General features: G+C 42.9%; 1 protein-coding gene across 10 annotated transcripts in view; it reads right to left on the minus strand.

The window, feature by feature from the left end:
* Positions 1-1431: 1431 nt before the first annotated feature.
* Positions 1432-11594, minus strand: part of tns1a (tensin 1a) — an 88629-nt gene continuing 78466 nt past the window's right edge. For 9 of the 10 annotated variants that reach the window (XM_017426889.2, XM_037973769.1, XM_017426888.3 and 6 more), the window contains 14 exons: positions 9426-9497; positions 9169-9195; positions 8921-9002; positions 7402-7928; positions 7221-7307; positions 6988-7116; positions 6814-6909; positions 6647-6724; positions 5736-5807; positions 5334-5360; positions 4917-5085; positions 4189-4257; positions 4077-4106; positions 1432-3997 (listed from right to left, as the gene is read on the minus strand). In XM_017426889.2, the coding sequence (XP_017282378.1) occupies positions 3868-3997; positions 4077-4106; positions 4189-4257; positions 4917-5085; positions 5334-5360; positions 5736-5807; positions 6647-6724; positions 6814-6909; positions 6988-7116; positions 7221-7307; positions 7402-7928; positions 8921-9002; positions 9169-9195; positions 9426-9497 (1595 nt within the window). In that variant the 3' untranslated portion in view covers positions 1432-3867. The remainder of the gene's footprint in view (positions 3998-4076; positions 4107-4188; positions 4258-4916; positions 5086-5333; positions 5361-5735; positions 5808-6646; positions 6725-6813; positions 6910-6987; positions 7117-7220; positions 7308-7401; positions 7929-8920; positions 9003-9168; positions 9196-9425; positions 9498-11594) is intronic. The other variant, XM_017426890.3, reaches the window with a different exon arrangement.

An 11594-nucleotide genomic window follows, 5' to 3' on the forward strand; every position in this document is an offset into this window, starting at 1 on the left:
CTTTATCTGGGACATCTCTTCCAGCTCTTACCTTTGGTTTCTCTGCTCCACGATCAGTGGTTCACATGTTTATTTGGCCGTTTGTTCCCTGTAAACAAGCTGAATGGTTGACGAAAAGCTTAAAAAGCTCCTGTGATACTACTTAAGGTCAAACATAGTGTCTTTAAGAGAACCAATGAATGTGTCCAAACATTTTGACTATATCTTTGCAAAATAAGCAACTTTTTAACTGAATCTCGTTTTACAAGCTGTGGCAAGAAAAGTCACACAGCTTCAAATTCATTACGATAAATGTTAGAAAATGGGTGCAGGTGAATTTAACAACAAATTCGGGTCCAGATGAAGCTATATTTGGGTCACGGTCTGCAGTTTATTTATTTATCGTTGACCTGCAGGGGTTAACAGGAAACAAAATAAAGCGCTGTCCTTCCAGCTACTTGTTCGGTGACCTGCTCACCTGCCGAGCTGCGTAATGGACTCTACGTGCCGAAATGCAAATAATTATCAGGAATTAAGGAAGATAAATCAGCATCCGGGTCACTGAGGGGTAACCAGGTGGAACTAAGACCAGGCGGCAGGTTTGACAGTAAAATAACACGGCGGGACGTGAAGGTGAGAAGGCCAGCAGGTGAACCGGGGGCCACATGTGCCTTCGACAGCCTTTTAATGCTCGAGCAGCTTCTTCTGATTTAACTGTGACCCAACGTTCTGCTTTCATCTCGTGGCGTTTCTGTAAAAGATTAAAAAAAATCTAATTCTTGAACGCCCTTTAAAGGAACCAAGGAGATTCTGTACATAAAACCATCCCAAAATAAAAATAAAAAGCTTAGAGTTCCTGCTGAAAGTCCACGTCCGCGCTCACGCTCAGTGTTAGCTGCGGCGGCCATCTTAAACTGGATCTTGATTTGTAGATGTGCATCCAGTTCCGTCTTTGTGAAAGCTTCATTAAAATCCACCTGTTGGTTTATTTGATATTTTGCTAACAAACAGGGTTCAACTCCAATAGTTATTCTTCAGATCTGCGTTTGGGAGAACCCTCAGCTACTACCACACCGGATTTTAGCCCGATATCTGGAAGTTATATGCTTTGTAAGGTCAGTTAGCGATGGCGGCCATCTTGAAGCAGGTTGGCTCTAATAGTTAATCGGTTGTAGACGCATATCTGATGATAACTTTGAGGTTTCATTGAAATCGGTCGTGATATTTTGCTAACACACACAGGCGAAACGATTCTTTAAATAAAAACCCACAGAGAAAGCCTCGTTGTAACTGATCTGTATTGCTTTAATGTTTTTTTCCCCTTAGGAACAGGTAAGCCATGACATTATAATGGAAATGATAAGCGCAAACAAACAAAATCGGAGACTCTTTTTGTACATTCATACAGCAAACAAATCCCATCTGTACAGGAGGTCGCAGGATCTTTTTTTGTTTTTTTTACTCCCGACTCAAAGCCAACAGGGTATGATGCAGTTTCAGATTATTTGACATCGTGTTTTTCTTGTTAGTAGTCAAATTAAGTCCTCCCGACAAAAAGCGCCGCCATACATTCCTAGGAAAAAAAAAGGTCGACGTTGAAAAAATGCGACGGTGAAACTGAACGAATAAATAAGAATAAATAAAAAGGCTGACTCTCGTGGAAGAAGACACCTTTGGCAGTTCGGACGAAGCTGCAGCTGTCGGAGCTTTAGCATCGCGGTGAGAAAACGCCGGACTTTGTTTGCCTCCAGAGATGACACCCGGACGAAACTGATGTCGCTCCTCGCTATTGTTTACGCTGCTCCACGGCACAAACAAAACCAAAACATCCCATAATGCGTCTGTGCACTAGTTAAAGTTGCTACTTAAGCTGAGGAAGAAAAAAAAACTAAAAAACAATAAAACAAAAGCTGTTTAATATTAAAAACTCCGACATGCTACGAGTGAATCTTTGGCAGAAATGGTAACTCCTGGGTGCAAACAGCTGTTCGCGTATTGCGTTTTTTTTTTTTAAGCTTTGCGAAATTTCACCGCCCGCGCAGCTCGGACTCTTCTTCGACTCCTCCGTTTGAGAGAAAGCCAAACTGAAAGAAAAAAAAATAAAAACCCACGATGAGCCGAAAACAAACGTACACATGTACAAAGTAATGTACACCATATATTCAAACACGTCTCAAAGTCCTCGAACTTTGAAATCATTAGCCAAAATAAGTTCTTTTTTTTTTCTCAACCCATTTTTCTTTATCTAGACTGTACAATATATGTATATATGAGTAATCATGAGGGACCAAAGCAACAAAAATAAATACTTTTTCGCTATGTCACCTTTCAAAGTAGATTATCTATGTACATTTATAATCAATATCAATTTTCCTTAGCTTATTGTGAACGGTGGAGTGTGTGTTTCAACAAGCAGGCATTGCGCACACTGTGTGTGTGTGTGTGTGTGTGTGTGTTTGTTTTCTTTATCCTAAAACGTATCTAAATGTGAAATTTGGCAACACCGTGAAACAACAAAACAAAACTTTGGCTCAAAGGAACCAAAACCAGAAAAAATACACTCAAAAAAGTGAAAGAAACAAGGCACCTTGTTGGATTAACTCAAATTAAATGTTTATTTGGTTGATCCAACAGGCGCCTTATTTGTTTTTTTGTTTGTTTTTTTGAGTGAAACAAAAACGGATCAGCATCTCGCCATCATGTGACTACTTCAACAATGGGTTGTCAAATTTTTATCCTTTTTTTTTTTTTAGAACTCTGAGAAGAGTATAAAAATGTTGTCTATTTCATGCAGTCTTTGACAAGTCGTCCAACCTCTAAAGGTTGTTTATCTTCTTTTTTTTTTTTCGTTGTTGTTTTAAATGCACACAGCCTGTTTTCAGTCATGTTGGATGAAAGGGTGCATTTCAGGACAATAACATGCATAAAGAACAGTGCATAGGTCCAGTTCCTGGTGCTTTCCAGTGTGTTTCAGTGGCAGCGGCTACAACAGATCAACTACTGCAAGCAGGGGGGTGATGGACAAGGGAAAAGTGCAAGCCTGAATGTGTGGCGCCATCTGGTGGACGGACCGTCTCTGTGTCGCTGTTCGCCGATCCGTGCGCTTCGACAAGCCAGAATGACGCCGGGTGACCTCAGAGGGGTTTTATTTGTTTTTGTCTTCTTCTTTGTTTTGATGAAGGTCTGCTATGCACAGTTTAGATCAGTTGTTGTTTCACTGCAGAGCCCTTTCCAACGCACAGCAGACCCGCAAAACGACCTCGAAGGATTTCACCACGACTTGATTTTTTTTCTTGTGGAAAGTTGAACCAAGCTTAAAGATCAAGCTAACATGCATAACGTCTTCAGACATTGTTTTGCTAAAAGCCGTTAAGGCCAACTTCTTTTTTTTTTTTTTTTCCTGAAGACAAGTTCAAGAAGAATTCATTTGTTCACTTCATCTTTTAAAAAGAGGAAATAATAATAATACTAATAATAATAATAATAATGGCTTAATAGCTACATCATTCTTGCACTTGTATTGCAACGACCTTTGGTAAATCAATCAACAAACTCAAGAGAAAACCCTGAAACGTCCTCGCATGTTCCTCCTCCGAACTTAGCTTAGTTCCTTCAGCTGCGTCTCCCAGCGCGGCTCGCCCTGCGATTAGACGTCCTCGGCTCCACGCCACACGTCCTCCAGCTCCCATCTGCGACGTCTCCAAAACCTCCATCAAAACCAGCAAGGCAGAGAGAACAAAGAAAGGAAGGAAGGAAAGGAGAGAAGAAGCAAACCGAGAGGAAACGAGAAAAATTTCAAAACCAAAAAAAGAAAGAAAAATAGGACGCGATGGAGTCCTTGCGGAAAAAAAGACACCAATCAGGATTGGCCGACCGCTGCTCGAGGTTTCACTGCTTCATCGTTTTGGAGACGAAGCTGACGATGGCTGAGGCGGGCTGATCCGGGTCCAGCTCGGCGAACAGGTGGCTGACGTTGTCTGTTGTGCTTCCCTGTTTCCTCGCCACGAATCCGAAGAGCCTGGAGGGTCAGAAACACGTGATCAGCGGCTGAACTCAAACATCGTGGCGTCACGAAGATGTTCAATATGAAAACCTACTTCACCGAGCCGCCGCCTTCTTTGCCCCATCTGGAGAAAAGAAATAAATACAATGAAAACATCTTTAAATCAAAGGTTTTACTGACTTTTTAGTGCAAAAAGAATTACTTACTTTCTGTTCTGGGGGTCCATGTCACAGTAAGTTACCGTGTTGATGGGATAATGTCGCCTGAAGAAAATCCTACACGACGGAGAGAAAAAATGAAGCCGTTTTTTTTTTTTTTTTTATTGCTTTCCTGTTTTGTCATTTTTGCAGTTTAACTACTCCTGCAGACTTTGTGCTATTTTAGTTATTCAAGTGTTAAAACATTCAGCTCATTCAGATGACATGAACTCGTTTTTTTTTGTAACTTTTGTACTTTTCAAAACATTTCACTTCATTCACAGATATTCTTACAGCAGAAACAGTTTCTTCAGAAACATTGTTCTCTTTGAAATCTACTTCACTGAACTTGATGTTTTTGTCTTTTTAAGCTACTCTTAGGTTGTAGAAAGTCATTTGATACTTCGAAGCTAGCATTTTGCTACTTTAAGTTGACTTTTTGCTGCTTTCAGCTCTTGTTTAGCTACTTTTAGTTTTTAGTCAGTTGTTTGCTACTTTCAGCTTTCAGCTAGCCTTTTGCTACTTTTAGCTAGCCCTTTAACTTAGCTGCTATCAGCTATCATTTTACTACATCCTGGTTTTAGCTAGTGTTGTTACTTTCAGCTTTTGTTTTGCTACTTTTCCTTTCTGGCTTTTAGTGTTCTGGTACTTTTAGCTTTAGTAACTCAGTTTCAGCTTCTTTGATTTTTGGTTTCCGTATATTTTTTCTCTCCCCCCCCCCGTCGGATGGGACTCACTTCCTCTGGCTATCGGTGAGCGTGATGCCCTGCGCGGACACTTTAAAGTGGACGGTGGTGGCGGCGGGAAGGGGGTTGGTTGCCAGCGTCTGACTGATTGCCTTTGCGACGGCCTGCGGCCCCGTGAGAGATTCCATGTCCACAGAGTTGATGTAGAGAACATTGCAGGCTGGAAATAAACAGTAAAACAGGAGCGTGTGAAAGCAGAGCAGTGGAACGTCTAAAATAAACATCTTTATTCATTTGGGTTTGCTTTTAGACTCCAGCGACCACCACCTGCAATGCTTTTTGCATGCATTCAATCTTTTAACCTGAAAGTTACTCCAATAAATCATTTTCTTCACCACAGTCACACTCCGTCAAAATGCATGGAGGTGCAAAAAAAATAAAAATAAAAAAGTGCAAACCAGTATTTACCATAGGCCTCTTCAGGAATCTTTTGAACTGTAAAGGAAAACAAAGTGTAAGCAAACCATCAGAAACTTTATAAAATATATTAAAATAAGTTCCTTTTGTGTATAAGTTTATATTTAAGACCATTTACTTCCCCCTAAATGCACCAAAAAGACCCTTTTTCTGCTCATTTATCTAATCTAAAAGATTTTTTCAGTTTTTTTGTCCAACGTCCCGTCTCCTAAAAAACGATCAAAACTATTTAATAACAAAACAGCTGTCCTGTCTTTGCGTTCTGTCCACAAAGAGGCTTAAAATGTGAAAAAAAAAAATGGTTTGGGTGATTCAGGATTGGCGTCTTCTGGACTTACAGGAAGGACAGAAATACTCAAAAGGCGTGGAGACGTTATGTCCTCTTTGTCTCACCTGTTCCCTGTTTGAGAAGGTCGACGACGGGGTCGGTCGGGGTGGCGAGTTCCAGCGCCTCTTCGTTTGGGTCTTAACGTGACAGAAAGTTCAAAATGTCAAAAAAAATCTGAGAGACAACGTGAAACAATGTTTGTGCACATATGACAATTTAAATGTCAGACTTGTTACTGGAGTTAGACTGTTTTTTTCATTTTTAAAATAAAATATTATCATAACAAGGGAATTAAAGGCAGGCAAATCCATGGGCAGCACTTCTTCTTTTACATTTGACATTAAACAACTTTTTTTTGTTTGAGTAAAAAAAAACGGCAAAACCCAATTTAATGCACCTTTTTAAAGACAGTTGTTGGTTTTCTCAAGATAAATGATAAGCCTTTTTTATATTTTTTAGTTTTTAATTGGTTTGATGTGAATTGTTATGTTTAGAGAGAAAATAAAAACTTTATTCTTGAACTGGAGACGTTGGGAACCTTTGATAAACTGTAGGAATGAGTTCTGAACTAAATGACAGTAAAAAAAAGTTTTGTTTTTGTCTAAATTTAGCTCAACTTTTACATTTTGGAGCCCAAACTTAACAAAACGGCTTCATAACTCGACCCTCAGCTGCCCTGACTTTTGATCAGAATCATTGAGAAACTCTAATCGATCCACTTCTACGTTTTCCTGAAACAAACCGTCACTAAGCCAACTTTAAAAGTCTGAAACAGCCCTTTAAAGACCTACAAACAAACTCAACTTAATGAAAATGTCACATTTCTTTGGAAGCCCAGCTTACCTCATGTTTGGAAGCGATACCGAAAAGCATCTTTTGGTTTCTGGTTTGCAAACATTTGCTTTAAAGCCTGTTTTAGAAGTCAGAAAAAGGCAGAAAAAAGCCCGAGCGCCATGCGGAGGAGGGCGGAGCTGACCTTTGGTGGGGATCATCAGCTTGCAGGGCAGGGCCAGCGGCGTCATCGAGTGTTGGTACACCAGAGCCGACAGACAGCCTGCAAACAGCCGGCGCTCGATCTGTTAATCCGGGACGCTTTTTACTGAAACGGTTTGCGGGTTACGAGCAGAGGAATCACAAACCCACCAAAGTAGGGCTCGTTGGGACAGCCCTTCAAACGGACGCCCTTGGAGCTCGTCTCGATCAGGAAGTGCCTCACCAGCTCGTTCGTCATGTCACCAGCTGGTTAAAAAGCAACGTCATGTGGGAAAAAAGCGACTCAGATCACAAACTTTCAGCTGATGTGGCCGTGGAGTTTACCTTTTTTGTTCTGCTGGATGGTCGGCGGGGGGCAGGCCACTTTCATAGCCAGACCGTAGGCCCCTCGGAAAGAATGGCTGTCCCTGATGATGAACGCTCCGGGCTCCCTGTCCTTCAACAGACTGATGGCTGCGAGAAGGAAGCAGGAAGAAACGAAGAAGATGAAAGGACAGCCACTCCGGCGATGGACGGCTCTTTTTATTGTCTAAACATTTTGAAGTTGGAACTCTCACCTTGCTCTCTGGAGATATCTGGCTTGTACCAGAACTTGGACGTGTCCTGGACAAACTTAACATTCATCTTAATGTCTGGATAACTATCTGTTTGGAACCAAACAAACAAGAAAGACGATGACAGTTTGGGACATGAGGCAGCTGGGAGATGATCCGAGGACAAACGTCTCCTGCGTCTCACCGTATATGGACTTGGAGGCGTCTGGGAGAGGATGCGTGCCGGACAGGTTTGGCGTGCTGCCGCCGCTGACCGGAGTCAGGTTCCTGTTGTCCGTCCTCTCCGCGTCTCCGCTGGACATGTGTCTCTTCTCGGGCAGCTGCGGGGAGACGGGGAAGGCCGGCGTGGGAGGCGGTTGGGCGCTCCCCTGACGGGAGGCGGCGCCCAGCTCATCCGGCGTGCTGTGGCCGCTCGACGGCGCGCGCCGGCCCATCAGCGGGCTGGGCGGCATGCCGGCCGCCGCCATTTTGGGGTTCCGGCCTATTAGAGGACTCGTGGGGACGCCGGTCGGAAACGGGTGTCTGGCCAGGGAGGGGCTGCCTTGGCCTAAGCGTCTCTGGAGGGCGGGGCTGGGCGGTGTGTTGGTGGCCACCGTGCGGTGGAGGGTGTTTGGGCTGCCGGGGACGGTGTGGACGCCCATGATGTCCACCTGGGAGCCCTCCGGGGAGGCGGGTCTGTGCGGGGCGCTGTCTGAAGAACCGGTCCTCCGTCTAACACCAAAACAAACAAAACCTCGTTGGTTTTCTGCTTTTCTTCATCATATTAAGCAAAGAAAGACAGAAAAAAACTGACCTGACCTGCTGGCCTGAATATTCTTTAGATTTTTACTTTATTATAGGTTATATTCTTAAACAAAGAGGAAAAGGTTTTCTTTTTAGGATATACAGAAGTTAACAAACTCTTACCATGTTTCCAATTTTTAAAGCACAGAGACACCAAAAGAAGAAGCTCATTTAAGGCAGCCTATTTTAAAATAAATATTAGATTTATTAGAGTTTAGACTGTAAACTCTGCTATAGAAGGCGTTTTTAAATATAAACTTTTAGATCCAAATTAGTCGTTTCTGTTCCAGTTTCTGTGTCAGACAGGAAGTAACTTTATCAGGAAACCGGAACCCAGATTTAGAGTTTTTGTGTTTTTAGGTTTATCTTTTTAGGACGATGATCTCAGGTAAATGTCCTTTTTGCGACAGACTGCAGATTTACTTGCGGTTCCTAGCGGTTCTAACAGCAGAACAGGAGGCGGAGCTTTCAGTTCTCAGTTTCCAACTTCCAGTTTCCATCCGTGAGGCTGACATCTTGTCTCCTTTTTGGTAAATCCTACAGTTCAGGCTGGTTTGGGTTTCCTGAGCTCTCCTTTAGTTCTGCTGCTGGAGGACAAACTGTCCACATGTCCTCACTCTGCTGCTGTCTTTACCCTCTCTGCTCGCCATGTTTGTACATGTCGTTCCTGCTGTCACTGACCTGTTTTTCTGTGTTTTTCCTCCCATAGAAACGTTTCTGTGTCTCAGCTGAGGGAGACTGCACAAAATTAGGATTCGATGCAATCTGCTGGCTTCCTGTTGGACACCTTTAACTAATTTGCATTTCACAATGTCCTGTATGTGACTGTAATGCATTATATATTTTTTTGGATCGAGCCCTGAGATGATTTCTGGTGACTATAGAAATAAACCGAAGTGAACGGAAATAAAAGCACTCACCCATCCGTGCTGTGGATGGGACTGCTGGAGGACAGAGGAGCGTTGAACGGCTGCGCCCGCGAGTCCCCAACACCACGATTATCTGCAGAAACGGCACATAGATACGCTCAATCATCAGCGAGAAAAGGCTGGACGATGAATTTAAATACAGCAACAAAACAAAAAGGGAAACTGGGTGCAGAACTGAAAAGGAAAACACAAAAATTAGAAATAAAAAGCACCGTAATTTGACGTAGATGTGTCCTTACCTTGTTCTCCTTTATTACAATCAGACTCTGACGGCAAGAAAAGGCAGAAAGCCAAAAAACGAGAAGATGATGAAGAGGAAAAGACCTTATAGCCAATAATTAACCAACTCTGCTTATATTCATTCACAACTCATAGCTTGAATAACTGCATCATCGCATATGTTGAAAAAAAAAACATGCACTGTTGAAGATTGTTTCATATTTTGAGAGGTTTTGCACGTCTTCTGCTGTCAGTAAACAGATTTGAAGGGACTGACCTGATCCTCCCTGCTGAGGCTTCAATCCCAACGCGGACAGAGGCGTCTTCGTCAAGCCTGGAGTCGAGCGAGCTGAAGTAAAAATAAACACAAACAACAAATTAACATCAGGATCCTTCTGCAATGTGGGAAAGGTTCAATGGATAAACCGGAAAGCATTCGTCGTCCAATGAGTTTTTTTTTTTTTTTAAATTAAACTAAATTACCACCATTGTGTGGTGGTAGTATCATGGTATGGGCTTTTATGAACACCTTGCTGTGATTGAAGAAATAAATGTAGAGTTATGGAAGCAGTCTGCCATATTTATGTCGAAATATTAGCATTCATGGTTCAAGCTTGTTTTAGTATTTATGCCCAATTCCTGAACAGATCAAAGTCAGGTTTTGTAAGATTTTATTAGAATCTGACTGAAAACATGTCTTTTTACAGCATGTTGCTACTGAACCAGAGTGGTAGATTTTAAATGTTGGATTAATAATAAGGATTGTGGTTGACGGTTAAAGTCAAATATAGAAGCAAATTATAATCTGTGTATATTTTTATTTACTCACTTAAAAAAAAAGATCATCAAGCAGTTCAGGAATGTTCAGGAATATATCAGAATCTGAATAAAACGTCATTTCAGGAAAGAACCACGGAACAAAGACGTGAAGGACAGAATTAGAAGCGGCTCCGTCTACGTTCAATCCTGCGTGTCTGGAAATGAACGTAACCCAAAGTCCCGTGCAAACGCCTTCTTTTGCTCTGTTTCGCAAAGACAACAAACGTCAGTGTGATGGATTCATTTCCCTGGAAAAAAAAAACAGGATTTGCACACACCTGCTTTTTGTTTTTCCTCCGCAGCAGACGGGGGTAACACTTCCTTTCCTCCAGTGTTTTTTTTTTAAACACATGCCTTGTGTTTGTCTGTGCACTGCATTTTACTACCTTTGAATGTCTGTCTGTCCCAAAACTAGTCACTATTTTCCCCACAGACAGACACGAGATTTCATTTTTCCAGCTCCTTCAAAAACATCATTTTCTTTAAAACCTGCTTCAGCTACTTGCTCTATTTTTGTCTTCTTGTGCTGCTTTTATTTTTTAACTTTTTGTTACTTTTAGCTTTTCGCTAGCCTTTGCTACAGCTGTTAGCTAGCTTTTTGTTACTTTTAGCTTTTAACTGAAGCTTTTAGTTAGCATTTCGGCTAGTGTTCTTCTTCCTTTAGTTTCAGCTTCTTGCTTCACTGCATTTTCACAGAAAATGGTGTTTCTCTGGTTCAACTTCTGGTGCGATTTTGAATTCAAAGAGCCCTTATTTTTCTGGCTACTTGGTATTTTAGGCACCTGTTCCAACAGCCGACAGAAGCTGCTGCCGTGTGTCTTCAGCTGACACCAGAATGCTTCAGTGACTGGAAAGGCCCACCTAATGCAAATCCTCTCCAACATATACGTCCTCTCCACCCCACAGGAGTCTCACTGCTCTGCAGGACTCCGTTTCACGCGACACAACCATGAAGTGGACCTTCGCCTGCATCCTGATCCTGCTGAGCTTCTCCGGAACTTCTGGGAAATATGTTTACGTACAGGAAGCGAAGACTTGGGCTGAGGCTAAGCTTTACTGTCAGCGGAACCACGCTGACCTGGCTCCTATCAGCAGTAAGAATGATATGAAACGGATGGAGCAAATTGGGAAAGCCAACTCCTTTAGTTGGATCGGAATGAAGAGCGGTGTCTCTGACACTGAGAGGTGGATGTGGTGGGGAGGTGGGAGGGTGTCCTGGGCTCAAAATGATCCGACAGACACATTAGATGAAAGCAACGACCGTATTCTCAACAACGATATGAACAATTTCTCTCACATTAAGATTCCCTTCTTCTGCTACGACCCGATTGTGGTGGAGGAGAAACGGAGCTGGGAGGAAGCGTGGCAGTACTGCAGGAGGAACCACAACATGCTGGCCAGTGTGACGTCCCAGACGGAGATGCTGCTCATCCAACAGCAACTGAGCCGGCGTGGCATCGGAGGAGACGTCTGGATCGGTTTGCATTTCTTCACTGGAGACGGGTGGCTCTGGGTGGACAACGAACCTGCGGGCTACGAGGCCTGGGGCCCGGGGGCGGGACCGGGGGGACCGGGGTGCCCTCGGGGCAACTTTGAGTGTGCAGCCCTGAAGACGAACAGGTGCAAC

The sequence above is a fragment of the Kryptolebias marmoratus genome, linkage group LG23, assembly GCF_001649575.2.
Source record: "Kryptolebias marmoratus isolate JLee-2015 linkage group LG23, ASM164957v2, whole genome shotgun sequence".
In the NCBI taxonomy this organism is placed as follows: Eukaryota; Metazoa; Chordata; class Actinopteri; order Cyprinodontiformes; family Rivulidae; genus Kryptolebias; species Kryptolebias marmoratus.